The 22184-nt window shown below is 45.2% G+C and overlaps 1 protein-coding gene across 1 annotated transcript in view; it reads left to right on the top strand.

Annotated features, from left to right (window-relative positions):
* The window catches only part of gab2 (GRB2-associated binding protein 2), a 167825-nt gene extending 146535 nt beyond the window's left edge, over positions 1-21290 (top strand). Inside the window, exons 5-12 of the mRNA XM_045214904.1 lie at positions 3973-4276; positions 7089-7482; positions 12080-12177; positions 14804-15083; positions 15360-15450; positions 16335-16440; positions 18478-18600; positions 21035-21290. Coding sequence (XP_045070839.1) covers positions 3973-4276; positions 7089-7482; positions 12080-12177; positions 14804-15083; positions 15360-15450; positions 16335-16440; positions 18478-18600; positions 21035-21181 — 1543 coding nt within the window. The 3' untranslated portion in view covers positions 21182-21290. The remainder of the gene's footprint in view (positions 1-3972; positions 4277-7088; positions 7483-12079; positions 12178-14803; positions 15084-15359; positions 15451-16334; positions 16441-18477; positions 18601-21034) is intronic.
* The last annotated feature ends 894 nt before the right edge of the window (positions 21291-22184 follow it).

The following is a 22184-nucleotide window of genomic DNA, read 5'->3' on the forward strand; positions in this document are numbered from 1 at the left end:
ACAGAACATCCCACTCAGCTAAAGAACATCCCACTCAGCCACAACTACAGAACGTCCCCACTCAGCCACAACTACAGAACATCACAGACAACTACAGAACATCCCACTCAGCCACAACTACAGAAGGTCCCACTCAGCTATAGAACATCCCACTCAGCCACAACTACAGAACATCCCACTGAGCCACAACTACAGAACATCCCACTCAGCCACAACTACAGAACATCCCACTCAGCTAAAGAACATCCCACTCAGCCACAACTACAGAACTCCCACTCAGCCACAACTACAGAACATCCCACTCAGCCACAACTACAGAACATCCCACTCAGCCACAACTACAGAACATCCCACTCAGCTACAGAACATCCCACTCAGCCACAACTACAGATCGTCCCACTCAGCTACAGAACATCCCACTCAGCCACAACTACAGAACATCCCACTCAGCTACAGAACATCCCACTCAGCCACAACTACAGAACATCCCACTCAGCTACAGAACATCCCACTCAGCCACAACTACAGAACATCCCACTCAGCTACAGAACATCCCACTCAGCCACAACTACAGATCGTCCCACTCAGCTACAGAACATCCCACTCAGCCACAACTACAGAACATCCCACTCAGCTACAGAACATCCCACTCAGCCACAACTACAGAACATCCCACTCAGCTACAGAACATCCCACTCAGCCACAACTACAGAACATCCCACTCAGCCACAGCTAGACACCTGCTCACCATCTACACATCAGTCTACCTGCATGGTGTGGGAAGCTCTGCTTAAAGCAGGAAACCATCTACACGTCAGTCTACCTGCATGGTGTGGGAAGCTCTGCTTAAAGCAGGAAACCATCTACACGTCAGTCTACTTGCATGGTGTGGGATCCTTCTGATCCATTTGTTATTTCTGTCGTTCCTTCTGATCCATCTCTGACTAAGACAGGCAATCCTATTTCTTATATAGTACACTACTTTTGTCCAGGGTCCATAAGGCTCTGGACAAAAGTAGTGTACTATATAAGGAATATGGTGCCATTTGGGACACAAACAGGGATTTATGAAACACATGTCCTATATATATATATACACACCGACGTTTTGCTTCCAGACAAGCTGAACACCTTCTTCGCCCGCTTTGAGGATAACACAGTGCCACCGACGCGGCCCACTACCAAGGACTGTGGCCTCTCCTTCTCCGTGGCCGACGTGATTAAGACATTTAAGCATGTTAACCCCCGCAAGGCTGCCGGCCCAGACGGCATCCCTAGCCGCGTCTTCAGAGCATGCACAGACCAGCCGGCTGGAGTGTATATGGACATATTCAATCTCACCCTTTCCCAGTCTGCTGTCCCCACATGCTTCAAGATGGCCACCATTGTTCCTCTACCCAAGAAAGCAAAGGTAACTGAACTAAATGACTATTGCCCTGTAGCATTCACCTCTGTCATCATGAAGTGCTTTGAGAGACTAGTCAAGGATCACATCACCTCTACCTTACCTGTCACCCTACACCCACTTCAATTTGCTTACCGCCCCAATAGATCCACAGACGATGCAATCGCCATCACACTGCACACTGCCCTATCCCATCTGGACAAGAGGAATACCTATGTAAGAATGCTGTTCATTGACTATAGCTCAGCATTCAACACCATAGTACCCTCCAAGCTCATCATTAAGCTCCAGGCCCTGGGTCTGAACACCGCCCTGTGCAACTGGGTCCTGGACTTCCTGACGGGCCGCCCCCAGGTGGTGAAGGTAGGAAACAACACCTCCACTTCGCTGATCCTCAACACTGGGGCCCCACAAGGGTGCCTGTACTCCCTGTTCACCCATGACTGCGTGGCCAAGCACGCCTCCAACTCAATCATCAAGTATGCAGACGACACAACAGTAGTAGGCTTGATTACCAACAATGACGAGACAGCCTACAGGGAGGAGGTGAGGGCTCTGGGAGTGTGGTGCCAGGAAAATAACCTCTCACTCAACGTCAACAAAACAAAGGAGATGATCGTGGACTTCAGGAAACAGCAGAGGGTGCACCCCCCTATTCACATCGAAGGGACCGCAGTGGAGAAGGTGGAAAGCTTCAAGTTCCTTGGCATACACATCACCGACAAACTGAAATGGTCCACCCACGCAGACAGTGTGGTGAAGAAGGCGCAACAGAGCCTCTTCAATCTCAGGAGGCTGAAGAAATTTGACCTGTCACCTAAAACCCTCACAAACTTTTACAGATGCACCATTGAGAGCATCCTGTCGGGCTGTATCACCGCCTGGTACGGCAACTGCACCGCCTACAACCGCAGGGCTCTCCAGAGGGTGGTGCGGTCTGCCGAATGCATTACCGGGGGCAAACTACCCGCCCTCCAAGACACATACAGCACCCGATGTCACAGGAAGGCCAAAAAGATCATCAAGGACATCAACCACCCGAGCCACCGCCTGTTCACCCCGCTATCATCCAGAAGGCGAGGTCAGTACAGGTGCATCAAAGCTGGGACCGAGAGAATGAAAAACAGCTTCTATCTCAAGGCCATCAGACTGTTAAATAGCCATCACTAGCACATTAGAGGCTGCTGCTGCCTATTGAAATCACTGGCCACTTTAAGAAATGGAACACTAGTCACTTTAATAATGTTTCCATATCTTGCACTACTCATCTCATATGTATATACTGCATTCTATTCTATAATATTCTACTGTATCTTAGTCCATGCCGCTCTGTCATTGCTTGTCCATATATGTATATATTCTTAAATCCCATTCCTTACTTTTTTGTGTGTATTGGGTATATGTTGTGAAATTGTTAGATATTACTGCACTGTCTGAGCTAGAAGCACAATGATTTCGCTACACCCGCTATAACATCTGCTAAACACGTGTATGTGACAAATACAATTTGATTTGGTTTGATTTGATTTAGACCACTGGAATTTCGTCCTTTGGTCTGGAGCCCAAATTTGTGATTTTTGGTTCCAACCGCCGTGTCTTTGTGAGACGTGGTGTGGGTGAACAGATGATCTCCGCATGTGTATTTCCCACCGTAAAGCATGGAGGAGGAGGTGTGATGGTGTGGGGATGCTTAGCTGGTGACACTGTTGGTGATTTATTTAGAATTCAAGGCACACTTAACCAGCATGGCTACCACAGCATTCTTTAGCGATACACCATCCCATCTGGTTTGGGCTTAGTGGGACTATCATTTGTTTTTGAACAGGACAATGACCCAACACACCTTGTGAAATTGTTATATATTACTTGTTAGATATTACTGCACTGTCGGAGCTAGAAGCACAAGCATTTCGCTACACCCGCAATAATATCTGCTAAACACGTGTATGTGACAAATAACATTTGATTTGATTTGATTAAGATTTTGGGTTTAGACAATCTGATCCTAGTTCTGTGGGTTGGGGCAACTTCTACCTGGAGCATGGTTGCTCCAGCCCAGTCAGTCTGCAACTACATATCAATATATAGTTAAATATAATATCATATTAATAGAGTCGTTTCAGAGCTACCTCTAAAAACGGTGTTATCCTAAACAACACTTCATTTGTCTGTGTTCATTTGTCAGAAGGAACTGTACTGTCCCCTAGTGGCGGATCGGGTAACTGCAGGGAGTCATTTGGCCCCTAGTGGCGGATCGGGTAACTGCAGGGATCATTTGGCCCCTAGACACTGATCTTGTGTCAGTTTTGCATTTCCCCACTAATGGTTAAGGGGAAGATTATCTGTATCTGGGGGAAACTTCACCCCGGAGCGAGTCATGTGGTGTCAACCAGTTTTGTGCCATATGTGACTGAGAGCTGCTGGCAGAGATTGGCATGGCAGATGTCATCCTGTCTGTTAGAAGTCATGTTTTGCCTGGTGGAGGATGGGTGGACACAATGAATGACTGACAAGTGTGTGTGTGTCTGTCTTTCTGTCCCCTCCATATGTCTGTCTGTCTCCTCCAGGAGTGCCAGTTTATCCCAGGTACAGCACAGTAGTAATCTGTTTGTGGGCAGTGACTCAGCCGTGCAGAAGATCTCCCATGGCTTCTCCCACTGTCTGAACGGAATGGGTGCCCACCTGCATGGCTTCTACAGCCTGCCCAAGCCTGGCAAGCACCAACAGGCCTCCACGTCCGGGTCCTCCACGCGGCCAGACTCCCCCCAGGAGGCCTGCTACGTGCTGCCCAGGGGGTACAGCTCTGAGGGGCCTACCCTGGGTCATAGCCTCCTGGGGCTGGGAGATCTGGATGACCAGGAGAATGAGGAGGTTGGTGCTCTTTTAACCTGTGGTTTAATTATGTTATGTTACACATCCTTTGATTTATATGTTATTCTCTCCATCTCTCTCTCACATCTCTCTCTCTCTCTCTCTCTCTCTCTCTGTCTTCTCTCTCTCTCTCTCTCTTTTTTCTCTCTCTCTCTCTCACATCTCTCTCTCTCTCTCTCTCTCTCACATCTCTCTCTCACATCTCTCTCTCTCTCTCTCTCTCTCTCCATCTCTCTCTCTCTATCCATCTCTTTCTCTCAATTTCAATTCAATTCAAGGGGTTTTATTGGCATGGGAAACATATGTTAATGTTGCCAAAGCAAGTGAAATAAATTAGATAATAAACAAAAGTGAAATAAACAATACAAAATTAACAGTAAACATTACACTCACAAAAGTTCCAAAAGAATAAAGACATTTCAAATGTCATATTATGTATACAGTTGAAGTCGGAAGTTTACATACACTTAGGTTGGAGTCATTAAAACTTGTTTTTCAACCACTCCACAAATTTCTTGTTAACAAACTATAGTTTTGGCAAGTCGGTTAGGACATCTACTTTGTGCATGACACAAGTCATTTTAATTGTTTACAGACAGATTATTTCACTTATAATTCACTGTATCACAATTCCTGTGGGTCAGAAGTTTACATACACTAAGTTGACTGTGCCTTTAAACAGCTTGGAAAATTCCAGAAAATGATGTCATAGCTTTAGAAGCTTCTGATAGGCTAATTGACATCATTTGAGTCAATTGGAGGTGTACCTGTGGATGTATTTCAAGGCCTACTTTCAAACTCAGTGCCTCTTTGCTTGACATCATGGGAAAATCAAAAGAAATCAGCCAAGACCTCAGCAAAAAAATTGTAGACCTCCACAAGTCTGGTTCATCCTTGGGAGCAATTTCCAAACGGTACCACGTTCATCTGTACAAACAATAGTACACAAGTATAAACACCATGGGACCACGCAGCCGTCATACCGCTCAGGAAGGAGACGCGTTCTGTCTCCTAGAGATTAACGTACTTTGGTTCGAAAAGTGCAAATAAATCCCAGAACAACAGCAAAGGACCTTGTGAAGATGCTGGTGGAAACAGTTACAAAAGTATCTATATCTACAGTAAAACGAGTCCTATATCGACATAACCTGAAAGGCCGCTCAGCAAGGAAGAAGCCACTGCTCCAAAACCGCCATAAAAAAGCCAGACTACGGTTTGCAACTGCACATGGGGACAAAGATCGTACTTTTTGGAGAAATGTCCTCTGGTCTGATGAAACAAAAATAGAACTGTTTGGTCATAATGACCATCGTTATGTTTGGAGGAAAAGGGGGTTGCTTGCAAGCCGAAGAACACCATCCCAACCAGGAAGCACGGGGGTGAGAGCATCATGCTGTGGGGGTGCTTTGCTGCAGGAGGGACTGGTGCACTTCAGAAAATAGATGGCATCATGAGGATGAAAAATGTGGTGGATATATTGAAGCAACATCTCAAGACATCAGTCAGGAAGTTTAAGCTTGGTCGCAAATGGGTCTTCCAAATGGACAATGACCCCAAGCATACTTCCAAAGTTGTGGCAAAATGGCTTAAGGACAACAAAGTCAAGGTATTGGAGTGGCCATCACAAAGCCCTGACCTCAATCCTATAGAAAATGTGTGGGCTGAACAGAAAAAGCATGTGCGAGCAAGGAGGCCTACAAACCTGACTCAGTTACACCAGCTCTGTCAGGAGGAATGGGCCAAAATTCACCCAACTTATTGTGGGAAGCTTGTGGAAGGCTACCCGAAACTTTTGACCCAAGTTAAACAATTGAAAGGCAATGCTACCAAATACTAATTGAGTGTATGCAAACTTCTGACCCGCTGGGAATGTGATGAAATAAATAAAAGCTGAAATAAATCATTCTCTCTACTATTATTCTGACATTTCACATTCTTAAAATAAAGTGGTGATCCTAACTGACCTAAAACAGGGAATTTTTACTAGGATTAAATGTCAGGAATTGTGAAAAACTGAGTTTAAATGTATTTGGCTGAGGTGTATGTAAACTTCCGACTTCAACTGTATATACAGTGTTGTAACGATGTGCAAATAGTTAAAGTACAAAATGGAAAATAAATCAACGTAAATATGGGTTGTATTTACAATGGTGTTTGTTCTTCACTGGTTGCCCTTTTCTTGTGGCAACAGGTCACAAATCTTGCTGCTGTGATGGCACACTGTGGTTTTTCACCAAATAGATATGGGAGTTTATCAAACTTGGATTTGTTTTCAAATTATTTGTGGGTCTGTGTAATCTGAGGAAAAATATGCGTCTCTAATATGGTCATACATTTGGCAGGAGGTTAGGAAGTGCAGATCAGTTTCCACCTCATTTTGTGGGCAGTGTGCACATAGCCTGTCTTCTCTTGAGAGCCAGGTCTGCCTACGGCGGCCTTTCTCAATAGCAAGGCTATGCTCACTGAGTCTGTACATAGTCAAACCTTTCCTTAATTTTGGGTCAGTCACAGTGGTCAGGTATTCTGCCACTGTGTACTCTCTGTTTAGGGCCAAATAGCATTCTAGTTTGCGCTGTTTTTTTGTTAATTCTTTCCAATGTGTCAAGTAATTCTCTTTGTTTTCTCATGGTTTGGTTGGGTCTAATTGTGTTGCTGTCCTGGGGCTCTGTGTCGCTCTCTCTCTTATTTATTTTATTCCCTTTTGTTTGTTTGATATATTTTGTTGCATTGTTTTTACTCAAAAGTCACTTTAAAGTATCTTTCAGTGTGTTTTCAAAAGCATTTTAACTAAAGTTTTCTTTTATTTACAAAGCTGTACACCTTCAAGACGCCTTGCAATACCCTGGCCACCGGCAACGACCGTAACCACAGTAACGACCGACACAGCAATGACCGTAACCACAGCAACGAGCGTAGCAACGACCGGCAGACTGACAACTACGACCTCCCGACCCCGCCCGGATCCTTCTACCAGATACCCCGGACGTTCGATAAGAACCACAACGTGACGCCGTCCGGCTCTGAGTCATCCAGTGGACCCCCTCCACGGCCCCCAAAGCCCAGCCAGGGGTCAGAGAGCGGGAGGTGGGGTAGTCCGGGGTCACTGGGGGGGCAGAACAGGCAGAATGGAGATGTGACCACGACTGTTTCGGTTATACCCAGGAGGAACACACTGCCTGCCGTGGAGAACAGCAGGTTACATAGAGGTATGACAACTCTCTCTCTCTTTCTCTCCTCCTCTTTATTTAACTGCTACCTAAACACTCTCAGAGAACACCAAGTAGAGGTACATCCCTTTACCAAGCTACTGTCAACTACATCCCTTTACCAAGCTACTGTCAACTACATCCCTTTACCAAGCTACTGTCAACTACATCTCTTTCCCTTTACCAATCTACTGTCAACTACATCTCTTTCCCTTTACCAAGCTACTGTCAACTACATCTCTTTCCCTTTACCAAGCTACTGTCAACTACATCTCTTTCCCTTTACCAATATACTGTCAACTACATCTCTTTCCCTTTACCAAGCTACTGTCAACTACATCTCTTTCCCAAGCTACTGTCAACTACATCCCTTTACCAAGCTACTGTCAACTACATCTCTTTCCCTTTACCAATCTACTGTCAACTACATCTCTTTCCCTTTACCAAGCTACTGTCAACTACATCTCTTTCCCTTTACCAAGCTACTGTCAACTACATCTCTTTCCCTTTACCAAGCTACTGTCAACTACATCTCTTTCCCTTTACCAACTACATCTCTTTCCCTTTACCAATCTACTGTCAACTACATCTCTTTCCCTTTACCAAGCTACTGTCAACTACATCCCTTTACCAAGCTACTGTCAACTACATCTCTTTCCCTTTACCAACTACATCTCTTTCCCTTTACCAATCTACTGTCAACTACATCTCTTTCCCTTTACCAAGCTACTGTCAACTACATCTCTTTCCCTTTACCAAGCTACTGTCAACTACATCTCTTTCCCTTTACCAACTACATCTCTTTCCCTTTACCAATCTACTGTCAACTACATCTCTTTCCCTTTACCAAGCTACTGTCAACTACATCTCTTTCCCTTTACCAAGCTACTGTCAACTACATCTCTTTCCCTTTACCAAGCTACTGTCAACTACATCTCTTTCCCTTTACCAATCTACTGTCAACTACATCTCTTTCCCTTTACCAAGCTACTGTCAACTACATCTCTTTCCCTTTACCAAGCTACTGTCAACTACATCTCTTTCCCTTTACCAATCTACTGTCAACTACATCTCTTTCCCTTTACCAAGCTACTGTCAACTACATCTCTTTCCCTTTACCAAGCTACTGTCAACTACATCTCTTTCCCTTTACCAATCTACTGTCAACTACATCTCTTTCCCTTTACCAAGCTACTGTCAACTACATCTCTTTCCCTTTACCAAGCTACTGTCAACTACATCTCTTTCCCTTTACCAATCTACTGTCAACTACATCTCTTTCCCTTTACCAAGCTACTGTCAACTACATCTCTTTCCCTTTACCAAGCTACTGTCAACTACATCTCTTTCCCTTTACCAATCTACTGTCAACTACATCTCTTTCCCTTTACCAAGCTACTGTCAACTACATCTCTTTCCCTTTACCAATCTACTGTCAACTACATCTCTTTCCCTTTACCAAGCTACTGTCAACTACATCTCTTTCCCTTTACCAAGCTACTGTCAACTACATCTCTTTCCCTTTACCAATCTACTGTCAACTACATCTCTTTCCCTTTACCAAGCTACTGTCAACTACATCTCTTTCCCTTTACCAAGCTACTGTCAACTACATCTCTTTCCCTTTACCAAGCTACTGTCAACTACATCTCTTTCCCTTTACCAAGCTACTGTCAACTACATCTATTTCCCTTTACCAAGCTACTGTCAACTACATCTCTTTCCCTTTACCAAGCTACTGTCAACTACATCTCTTTCCCTTTACCAAGCTACTGTCAACTACATCTCTTTCCCTTTACCAATCTACTGTCAACTACCTCTCTATTTAGTAAATTAAGACCCGAAGTCAAATACATCTCTATTCTATTTTTCCCTTCTAGTTCTAGTCTCTCACTCTTTTTACTGATTTTCCACTGGCAGCTGAGCAGAAACAGAGGTAGTCTGGCAGACTGGGTTCTGCTCTGTTCTGCTGAGAGGCTAATGAAATTCAAGCCGTGCGTCCGTCTGGTCAGCCTGCCTGCTCTAGAATGCAGTTTTCCAGGCTGATAAACAGGAAAAAATTCAATACAAAAAGGGCACAGAGAGACACAATGCCTGGCCTCACTCTCTCACCCAAGCCTGGTCTCACTCTCTCACACAATGCCTGGCCTCGCTCTCTCACACAATGCCTGGCCTCGCTCTCTCACACAATGCCTGGCCTCGCTCTCTCTCACAATGCCTGGCCTCGCTCTCTCTCACAATTCCCGGCCTCGCTCTCTCTCACAATGCCTGGCCTCGCTCTCTCTCACGCGCTCACAATGCCTGGCCTCGCTCTCTCACACAATGCCTGGCCTCGCTCTCTCACACAATGCCTGGCCTCGCTCTCTCACACAATACCCGGCCTCGCTCTCTCTCACGCGCTCACAATGCCTGGCCTCGCTCTCTCTCACAATGCCTGGTCTCGGTCTCTCACACAATTCCCGGCCTCGCTCTCTCACACAATGCCTGACCTCGCTCTCTCTCATGCGCTCACAATGCCTGGCCTCGGTCTCTCACACAATGCCTGGCCTCGCTCTCTCACACAATGCCTGATCTCGCTCTCTCACACAATGCCTGATCTCGCTCTCTCACACAATGCCTGGCCTCGCTCTCTCACACACATCCCGGCCTCGCTCTCTCACACAATTCCTGGCCTCTCTCTCTCACACAATGCCTGGCCTCGCTCTCTCACACACATCCTGGCCTCTCTCTCTCACGCAATTCCTGGCCTCTCTCTCTCACACAATGCGTGGCCTCTCAATTCAATTCAATTTCAATTTAAGGGCTTTAATGGCATGGGAAACGTATGTTAACATTGCCAAAGCAAGTGAAGTAGATAATAAACAAAAGTGAAATAAACAATAAATATTAACAGTAAACATTACACTCAGAAGTTCCAAAAGAATAAAGACATTTCAAATGTCATATTATGTCTATATACAGTGTTGTAACAATGTGCAAATAGTTAAAGTACAAAATTGAAAATAAATCAACATAAATATGGGTTGTATTTACAATGGTGTTTGTTCTTCACTGGTTGCCCTTTTCTTGTGGCAACAGGTCACAAATCTTGCTGCTGTGATGGCACACTGTGGTTTTTCACCCAGTAGATATGGGAGTTTATCAAAATTGGATTTGTTTTTGAATTCATTATTAGAGAGCGGACCCCATACTTCGCTGCCATATAGAGCAATTGGTTCTATAACTGATTGGAACATTTTGAGCCATATTCTAATTGGGATTTCGATTTTAATGTTCCTTTTAATGGCATATAATGCTCTTCTTGCTTTGTCCCTCAGCTCATTCACAGCCATGTGAAAGCTACCTGTGTTGCTGATATTTAGTCCTTTTTCTGATATTTCCAGACCTTTTTTGGTCTGACAGAATCTGTGCAGATGATCTAGATGCTGCTGTAACCCCTCCTTAGTGGGAGACAGTAGCACCAGGTCATCTGCGTACAGCAGACACTTGATTTCAGTGTTGTGTTTTCCCTCCAATACCACTTTCTATTAGTTTATAATTCTCTCTCTCTGAACACGGTGTGTTCTGCTCCATTTGAGCTAAGCCTGGCCTGTGTGTGTGTGTGTGTGTGTGTGTGTGTGTGTGTGTGTGTTGCTCCGAGCTAGGCCAGACCGAGCGATGGCTGAAACAGGAAGTCAACTTTGACCCCTGTTTCTCTGTGACTACGCCCTCAGTCTGTGCTGCCCACCGCCAGGACTCTCACAGAAAGGGTGCCTCCCAAATTGCACCCCATTCCTTATATAGTGCACTACTTTTGACAAGAGCCCTATGGGCCCTGGTCAGAAGTAGTGCACTATATAGGGAATAGGGTACCATATAGGGAATAGGGTGCCATATAGGGAATAGGGTGCCATATAGGGAATAGGGTGCCATATAGGGAATAGGGTGCCATATAGGGAATAGGGTGCCATATAGGGAATAGGGTACCATATAGGGAATAGGGTGCCATATAGGGAATAGGGTGCCATATAGGGAATAGGGTGCCATATAGGGAATAGGGTGCCATATAGGGAATAGGGTGCCATATAGGGAATAGGGTACCATATAGGGAATAGGGTGCCATATAGGGAATAGGGTGCCATATAGGGAATAGGGTGCCATATAGGGAATAGGGTGCCATATAGGGAATAGGGTGCCATATAGGGAATAGGGTGCCATATAGGGAATAGGGTACCATATAGGGAATAGGGTGCCATTTGTTAAACGCCGCTTGAGCGTTTAATGCATCGCAACGTTTGTTCTGTTTTGGAGCAGGAGCACAAGTTAATTTCAACTGGATAACAGAAATGCCATGTGGGTTTATAGAAACCAAACTCGCCTCTTGTTACGTGATGATGATGACATTTGACTGTTTTCAATTCAACACGTTGTCCATCAAACACAAAACAGAACATTTTCTTTGAAAATGAGGCGGTCCTGTAGTTCAATATTGATCCTTTTCCTCTCCTCTCCTCTCCTCTCCTCTCCTCTCCTCTCCTCTCCTCTCCTCTCCTCTCCTCTCCTCTCCTCTCCTCTCCTCTCCTCTCCTCTCCTCTCCTCTCCTCTCCTCTCTCCCCAGGGTGTTCATTTGAGACCAACAGCCATCACCGTCCGATCTATTTCAACAACCAAGGACAGTCTGTGGAGTCTGTCAACGACGGCTTCAGCTCTTACCTGGTGAGTCTTTCAGACAGATGTTCACAGGAAATACTAAACTGGAATTAATTTAATTGAGTGCTTAGTTTCCTGGGGCCTTATCAATGTTGAGTACAGACTATTGTAAAATACTACTTACGAACGGAATAAAAAATGTTCGTACGCATAGAAAAAGTGTGATTTATCAAACAATCCTACGGGCCTCATACGCACACCGGATGGAGATCACCTGATAAATACCAATTGTTGTCAGTGCTCGTGCGTGACCTTGACCTTGACCTTGGCTGTTTGCATTTCGAAATCATCCTTTCAAAGCCTGTGGCGAATATACAACACCGTACCATGAAATACAATGACGCAACAACAACAAAAAGCTACGAAAAAAATACAATAATTATGAGACTGAAATTGTTAGTGTCTGAGGTTGAGTTTAATGGTTTTATTTGTCTAAAAATAAAAACATATCTACAAAGAGAGGACCATTAGGACAGTTCAAGTTGATTTAGCAATGGCAAATATACTTCAAATGAGTAGGCAACGCTCTCCAATAAGCCATCCATCCTCAACAGCTCCCTCCTGTAGCATCACATCACCTATCAACCTGCACATTAAGAAAGGAAGACTTTTCTGTTCGGTAGTTGAACTCATTTTGTGCTTTTAATGGCGATGAGGGGGCCGCCTATTGCTCCCTCTTGACTTCAACCTGCTGTGTGAATGGATATTTTATGTAACAGTTTGTTTTGCTGATGATTCCATCCAAAACACCGGCTCATCGACGGCTGTGAGAGATGCCAATCAGCTCCCGCTGAAAACTGTCCGTTGCCAAACCCCCGAGGATAGCAGTGGAGTGGCATGTGTCTTAAATCCTCGCAAAAATCCTATACGATTTTGGGAAACGATATCTGATGAGCCAATCTGTACTTTCTGCAAAAAAAAGTCCCACCTCTCTCTAAAAACACGCTCTCTGCGAAATGCAGCGTGTGCCAAATATTTCAACAGAGCAAGATCAGCCATCTCTCATTGGATGTCCCATTACCGCAGTCTTTTATAGTATTTACACAATGGTTTACCTTTCACACTAATTTAACTAATTACTTTATATGGATTATGAGCGTAACAAATGCACTGATGTGGTCAAATTGTATGATATAACCTGTCAAGATATGTTGCATGAATTCACAATGTACAGTGCCTTGGAAAGTATTCAGACCCCTTGACTTTTTCCACATTTTTGATACGTTACAGCCTTATTCTAAAACTGAATAAATTGTTTGTTTCCCCCTCATCAATCTACCCACAATACCCCATAATGACAAAGCAAAAACAGGTTTTTTCGAAATGTTTGCTAAAAAACTGAAATAAAACATTTACATAAGTATTCAGACCCTTTACTCAGTACTTTGTTGAAGCACCTTTGGCAGCGATGACAGCCTCGAGTCTTCTTGGGTATGACGCTACAAGCTTGGCACACCTGTATTTGGGGAGTTTCTCCCATTCTTCTCTGCAGATCCTCTCAAGCTCTGTCAGGTTGGATGGGGAGCGTCGCTGCACAGCTATTTTCTGGTCTGTCCAGAGATGTTCGATCAGGTTTCAAGTCCGGGCTCTGGCTGGGCCACTCAAGGACATTCAGAGACTTGTCCCGAAGCTGTGTGCTTAAGGTCGTTGTCCTGTTGGAAGGGGAACCTTTGCCCCAGTCTGAGGTCCTGAGCGCTCTGGAGCAGGTTTTCATCAAGGATCTCTCTGTACTTTGCTCCTTTCATGTTTGCCTCGATCCTGACTAGTCTCCCAGTCCCTGCCGCTGAAAAACATCCCAACAGCATGATGCTGCCACCACCATGCTTAATAGTATGGATGGTGCCAGGTTTCCTCCAGACGTGACGCTTGGCATTCAGGCCAAAGAGTTCAATCTTGGTTTCATCAGAAAATAGTCTTTAGGTGCCTTTTGGCAAACCAAGCGGGCTGTCATGTGCCTTTTACTGAGGAGTGGCTTCCGTCTGGTCACTCTACCATAAAGGCCTGATTGGTGGAGTGCTGCAGAGATGGTTGTCCTTCTGGAAGGTTCTCCCATCTCCACAGAGGAACTCTAGAGCTCTGTCAGATTGACCATCGGGTTCTTGGTCACCTCCCTGACCAAGGCCCTTCTCCCCCGATTGCTCAGTTTGGCCGGGCGGCCAGCTCTAGGAAGAGTCTTGGTGGTTCCAAACTTCTTCCATTTAAGAATGATGGAGGCCACTGTGTTCTTGGGGACCTTCAATGCTGCAGAAATATTTTCGTACCCTTCCCAGGATCTGTGCCTCGACACAATCCTGTCTCGGAGCACTACAGACAATTCCTTCCACCTCATGGCTTGGTTTATGCTCTGACATGCACTGTCAACTGTGGGACCTTACATAGACAGGTATGTGCCTTTCCAAATCATGTCCAATCAATTGAATTTACAACAGGATAAATATCTCAAGGATGATCAATGGAAACAGGATGCACCTGAACTCAATTTCGAGTCTCATAGCAAAGGGTCTGAATACTTATGTAAATAAAGGTATTTCTGTTTCATGTCTAAGATAATCATGTCTAAGATAATCATGTCTAAGATAATCATGTCTAAGATAATCATGTCTAAGATAATCCCCTGCCTGTTTCCTGTCAGAGAACCAAGGACCCTCTGACACGTTCGGACAGCGGTGACTCAGAGGACAACTATGTGCCTATGAACCCAGGCTCGTCTCCCCTCAAAGCCGCCCAGGTGGACAGCCCCAAAAACATTTACATCCCCATGAGCCCCGGGCCGCACCACTTTGACTTCCCAGGGTTCTCAGCCACGGTACCCGCCCGAAAGGGAAGTACCGCCTCACTGTGTCACCGACCGGGGAGGCTGAGTGACGTCACGCCACCACCTATCAACCGCAACCTCAAACCCAACAGGAAACGTGAGTGTCATGCCTCAGTCAATATAAAGGCTTTCTTTGGTCCAGTCGTCATCAGCGGTCTACTCTTTTTTTGAGACTGTCGTGATACCAAACTGTCCTATTTTGTCATATTATACATTCTCATTGTAATGTATCATATTGTTATTTTGTAACACTAGTTTTTTCTGGTTTCTGTCTAAACCCAACAGCCCTCTACATTTAGATGTAATATGTTTGAGAACAATTAGACGTTTTTTTAGAAGACACTGGAGTTGTTTTGTTTCTTTACATCCTCAGTCAAGCCGACGCCTCTGGATCTGAGGACCAATGGCATCATTGATGAGCTCCCTTTTAAGAGTCCAATCACCATGTCCTGGACCCGACCCATGTGAGTCCCATATCAGTTATACTATCTACCTGACCCATGTGAGTCCCATATCAGTTATACTATCTACCTGACCCATGTGAGTCCCATATCAGTTATACTATCTACCTGACCCATGTGAGTCCCATATCAGTTATACTATCTACCTGACCCATGTGAGTCCCATATCAGTTATACTATCTACCTGACCCATGTGAGTCCCATATCAGTTATACTATCTACCTGACCCATGTGAGGCCCATATCAGTTATACTATCTACCTGACCCATGTGAGGCCCATATCAGTTATCCTATCTACCTGACCCATGTGAGTCCCATATCAGTTATACTATCTACCTGACCCATGTGAGTCCCATATCAGTTATACTAGGTACCTGACCCATGTGAGTCCCATATCAGTTATCCATCCTAGTGGATCCATACTGCAGCCGCTTAATACTGCAGATTGCAGTCACTCCAGTTAGTAGTTTCAGGGGTGTAAAGGTATAATAACTCACAAACCTTGTTTTAAAACGATTAGTAGGGAGCACTGCAAGGGTACACTAGAATAAAACATTAACTTACAAGTACATGTTACATCTACTTATCCAGAGTGGCTTTCAGTCAGTGCATTCATCTTAACCCTTGTTTTATGTTCAAAAAGTCTATACATGGTTTGAATATGCTCTTTGGTCACACATCATTATGACGAGGTCCTTTCTCTTCCTTATTGTAGTCACACTCACAGTCCTCTCTCCTCCCAGGTCTGAGTAGTACTGCCATAGGGGTCAGAGTGTGGAGTCACTCACAGTCCTCTCTCTTCTCTCTCCTCCCAGGTCTGAGTAGTACTGCCATAGGGGTCAGAGTGTGGAGTCACTCACAGTCCTCTCTCTTCTCTCTCCTCCCAGGCCTATGAACTCAGGTGGCATGTCCTCCCAGCACTGCAGACCCATCTCCACCCAGAGTATCACCAGCACTGACTCAGCAGACAGCGAGGAGAACTACGTGGCCATGGTGAGTCCCTACAACAGGACAAATGGCACCCTGTTCCCTATGTAGTTCACTACTTTTGGTCAGGGCCCTGTGGGGAATAGGGTGCCATTTGAGATGCACACTTACTGAGTTGACATACTGTAGTAGAGGACTTAGGGCTATAAGTAGCACTATATAGGGAACAGGATGCCATTCAGGACTCCAGCTAAGTGTATTATGTTTTGTCTTTGTTTTGATTATTAACTGTTTTCTGACCCATATCAGTTATACTATCTACCTGACCCATGTGAGTCCCAGTGCATTCGGAAAGTATTCAGACCCCGTGACTTTTTCCACATTTTGTTACGTTACAGCCTTATTGTAAAATTGATTAAATTGTTGTTTTTTCCCCTCATCAATCTACACACAATATCCCATAATGACAAAGGAAAATCAGGTTTTTAGATAATACAAAAAAAAAAAAAAGATATCACATTTACATAAGTATTCAGACCCTTTACTTAGTACTTTGTTGAAGCACCTTTGGCAGCGATTACAGCCTCAAGTCTTCTTTGGTATGAAGCTACAAGCTTGGCACACCTGTATTTGGGGAGTTTCTCCCATTCTTCTCTGCAGATCCTCTCAAGCTCTGTCAGGTTGGATGGGGAGCGTCGCTGCACAGCTATTTTCAGGTCTCTCCGGAGATGTTCGATCAGGTTCAAGTCCGGGCTCTGGCTGGGCCACTCAAGGACATTCAGAGACCCCGAAGCCACTCCTGCATTGTCTTGACTGTGTGCTTAGGGTCGTTGTCCTGTTGGAAGGTGAACCTTCACCCCAGTCTGAAGTCCTGAGCGCTCTGGAACAGGTTTTCATCAAGGATCTCTCTGTACTTTGCTCTGTTCATCTTTCCCTCGATCCTGACTAGTTTCCCAGTCCCTGCCGATGAAAAACATCCCCACAGCATGATGCTGCCACCACCATGCTTCATCGTAGGGATGGTGCCAGGTTTCCTCCAGACGTGACGCTTGGCATTCAGGCTAAAGAGTTCAATCTTGGTTTCATCAGACCAGAGAATCTTGTTTCTCATGGTCTGAGAGTCCTTTAGGTGCCTTTTGGCAAACTCCAAGCGGGCTGTCATATGCCTTTTACTGAGGAGTGGCTTCCATCTGGCCACTCTACCATAAAGGCCTGATTGGTGGAGTGCTGCAGAGATGGTTGTCCTTCTGGAAGGTTCTCCCATCTCCACAGAGGAACTCTAGAGCTCTGTCAGAGTGACCATCGGGTTCTTGGTCACCTCCCTGACCAAGGCCCTTCTCCCCCGATTGCTAAGTTTGGCCGGGCGGCCAGCTCTAGGAAGAGTCTTGGTGGTTCCAAACTTCTTCCATTTAAGAATGATGGAGGCCACTGTGTTCTTGGGGACCTTCAATGCTGCAGAAATATTTTCGTACCCTTCCCAAGATCTGTGCCTTGACAGAATCCTGTCTCGGAGCTCTACGGACAATTCCTTCGACCTCATGGCTTGGTTTTTGCTCTGACATGCACTGTTACCTGTCGGACCTTATGTAGACAGGTGTGTGCCTTTCCAAATCATGTACAATCAATTGAATTTACCACATATGGACTCCAATCAAGTTGTAGAAACATCTCAAGGATGATCAATGGAAACAGGATGCACCTGAGCTCAATTTCCAGTCTCATAGCAAAGGGTCTGAATACTTATGTAAATAAGGTATTTCTGTTTTTTTATTTGGTATATATTTACAAAAATTTCTAAAAACCTGTTTTCGCTTCGTCATTATGGGGTATTGTGTGTAGAATGATGAGGGAAAATGTTTATTTAATCAATTTTATAATAAGGCTGTAACGTAACAAAATGTGTAAAAAGTCAAGGGGTCTGAATACTGTATAGTGTATTTGTCTTGGTTAATGAGTGTTTTACCTTAGTGTGTGTCTAGAAGAGGGTTACTATAAAGTATCTAAGGTATATCTACAGCCCAGGGTTACCAGGGTTACCAGTAGTTACCAGGGTTACCAGTAGTGTGTTTACACGCCCCCCCCCTCTTCTCTGTCCTCCATCAGCAGAACCCAGCGTCTACCTCCCCAGCAGTGAGTGGTACCAGCAGCCCCGCCCCTAGGAAGTGTGGCAACGTGGACTACCTGGCTCTGGACTTCCAGCCGGGCTCCCCCAGTCCACACAGAAAGGTACACACATAAACACACACACACACACACACACACACACACACACACACACACACACACACACACACACACACACACACACACACACACACAAACACACACACACACACACACACACACACACACACACACACACACACACACAAACACACACACAAAAACACACAAACACACACACACACACACACACAACACACACACACACACACACACACACACACACACACATAAACACACACACACACAAAAACACACACACACAAAAACACACAATCACACACACACACACACACACACACACAAAAACACACACACACACACACACACACACACACACACACACACACACACTACCTCTGCCACGCTGATCCTCAACACTGGAGCCCCACAGGGGTGCGTGCTCAGCCCCCCCTTCCAGTACTCCCTGTTCTCTCACGCACGTCTCCAACTCAATCGTCATGTTTGCTGACGACACAACAGGGGGTAGGCTTGAATACTAACAGCAACGAGACAGCCTACAGTGAGGAGGTGGGAGCACTGGCGGATTTGGTGCCAGGACAATAACCTCTTCCCTCAACATCAACAAAACGAAGGAGCTTTATTGTGGACTACAGGAGACAGCATCCACATCAACGGGCTGCAGTGGAGAGGGTCAGAAGCTTCAACTTCCTCGGTGTGCACATCACTGAGGACCTGAAATGGTCCCTTCACACAGACAGTGTGGTGAAGAAGGCACAACAGCTTTGCTCCTAAGACCCTCACAAACAAGACCCTCACAAACTAAACACACTTATTCACTCACTAACACTTGTCTCCATTGTGAAAGATCTTGGTGCCTCAATTAATAAAAAAAAAAGCGTAAAATATCTTTGAGAGAGCATTCTGTCGGGCTGTGTCACCGCAGGGCTCTCCACAGGGTGGTGCGGTCAGCCCAACACCTCATCGGTGGCCCACTGCCTGCCCTCCAGGACATCTACAGAGTCACAGGGAGGCCAAGAAGATCATCAAGTACATCAGCCACCCGAGCCACGGCCTGTTTACCCCGCTACCATCCAGAAGGAGGGGACAGTACAGGTGCATCAAAGCTGATAAACAGCTTCTATCTCCAGCCATCAGACTGTTAAACTGTCACCACTAGCCGGGTTCTGCCCACTAAAGTAAAGGGAAAGGGGGATACCTAGTGAGTTACACAACTGAATGCATTCAATTGAAATGTGTCTTCCGCATTTAACCCAGAGAGGTACGGGGGACTGCCTTAATCGAAGTCCACGTTATCGGCGCCCGGGGAGCAATTGTTGTTTAGGGGTTAACTACCTTGCTCAAGGGCAGAACGGCAGATTTTTCCACCTTGCTGGCTCGGGGATTCGATCCAGCAACCTTTTGGTTGCAGGCCCAACGCTCTTAACCGCCAGTACCCTGCCCTAAACCTTAAACACTGCCGCCCTGTGTACATAGTCATTGAACACTGGTCACTTTAATAATGATTACATACTGTTTTACCCACTTCATATGTATATACTGTATTCTAGTCATGGTTCATCCTATATAACTACTGCTGTACACACCTTTTCTATTCATATACTGTCCATAATGTCTATAAACACCATTCATATACAGTACATATATATTTATATTCCAGGCTTTTCTGTCCATTTGCCATGGGGTTTTGTATTGTGTTTCTAAATACTGTATTCTCGAAAAATAGATCATTCTAATATATCTACTGCTGTAAATATCATTCTTAGTATATCTTGTGTAAATTCATCCGGTGTAAATGCGTATAGATTGCATCTGGATTACTGATACAGTAATCTATTTAGTGCTATTTGGGTTGTTATTTGTATTTGTTTCCGAGATTTCTTAATTTATCAACATTTTAAAGATAATTTAGATTATCTGTGTACTTGTTTGGCATTCTACTGCATTGTTAGGAGCTAGCAACAAAAGCATTTAGCTGCACCCACTATAACATCTGCTAAACGATGTACCTGACCAATAAACAGATTTGAATTTGATTTGACACGCCCACATTGACCACCTATCACTGGACTTCCAGGCCGGGCTCCGCCCACCCACACAGACTGGAACACACACCATGTACAGTCATGTTAATCTGTCTAAATGGATCCCTCTGTAAATGTCTTAGCCCCAACACACTAAATAGTAAATACACAAACATTTTGATAGACCTGGTCCTTTGCCAGGTTTGTCAGGTTAGACCATTGTTTGTGTATCGCTTAGAGCACAACTAAAGATCACAGTTACCTCTTTCGTTTGTCCTTTACTTATCCAGTTTCTATGTTCAAATACTCCTCTCCTCTCCTCTCCTCTCCTCTCCTCTCCTCTCCTCTCCTCTCCTCTCCTCTCCTCTCCTCTCCTCTCCTCTCCTCTCCTCTCCTCTCCTCTTCACTCCTCTTCTCTTCTCTTCCCCCAGCCCTCTACATCCTCTGTGACATCTGATGAGAAGGTGGACTATGTCCAGGTGGACAAGGAGAAGACGCAGGCCCTCCAGAACACCATGCAGGAGTGGACGGACGTCCGACAGTCCACCGACCCCGCCCCCAAGACCGTGAAGTCCTGACAGTTACCATGAGAAAGACACAGCACTCCGACCTTACCTTATGTCAAGACAAGCATCTCCTAAAGGATTTCACACTGTTACTGACAGAAGTCTGTTTGAGGAGTGAAGGAACATTTATGGGTGGTGGAGACACAGAGTACCTCTGTTGGACAGGTGATGACTAAAATTAGCTGAGGACTGAAATGAGGACTGAATTGAGTTGAGGACTGAAATGAGGACTACAATTTGTTGAGGACTGAAATGAGGACTTAGCTGAAAAAGAGCAGACAAAAGGTTAACGCCTAGCTGTGTTCTGTGGTGATCATCAACGCCTAGCTGTGTTCTGTGGTGATCATCAACGCCTAGCTGTGTTCTGTGGTGATCATCCAAACCTAGCTGTGTTCTGTGGTGATCATCAACGCCTAGCTGTGTTCTGTGGTGATCATCCAAACCTAGCTGTGTTCTGTGGTGATCATCAACGCCTAGCTGTGTTCTGTGGTGATCATCCAAACCTAGCTGTGTTCTGTAGTGATCATCCAAACCTAGCTGTGTTCTGTGGTGATCATCAACGCCTAGCTGTGTTCTGTAGTGATCATCCAAACCTAGCTGTGTTCTGTGGTGATCATCAACGCCTAGCTGTGTTCTGTGGTGATCATCAACGCCTAGCTTTGTTCTGTGGTGATCATCAACGCCTAGCTGTGTTCTGTGGTGATCATCCAAACCTAGCTGTGTTCTGTGGTGATCATCCAAACCTAGCTGTGTTCTGTGGTGATCATCAACGCCTAGCTGTGTTCTGTGGTGATCATCCAAACCTAGCTGTGTTCTGTGGTGATCATCCAAACCTAGCTGTGTTCTGTGGTGATCATCAACGCCTAGCTGTGTTCTGTGGTGATCATCAACGCCTAGCTGTGTTCTGTGGTGATCATCCAAACCTAGCTGTGTTCTGTGGTGATCATCCAAACCTAGCTGTGTTCTGTGGTGATCATCAACGCCTAGCTGTGTTCTGTGGTGATCATCAACGCCT

Source organism: Coregonus clupeaformis, chromosome 5, assembly GCF_020615455.1.
Source record: "Coregonus clupeaformis isolate EN_2021a chromosome 5, ASM2061545v1, whole genome shotgun sequence".
Taxonomy (NCBI): domain Eukaryota; kingdom Metazoa; phylum Chordata; class Actinopteri; order Salmoniformes; family Salmonidae; genus Coregonus; species Coregonus clupeaformis.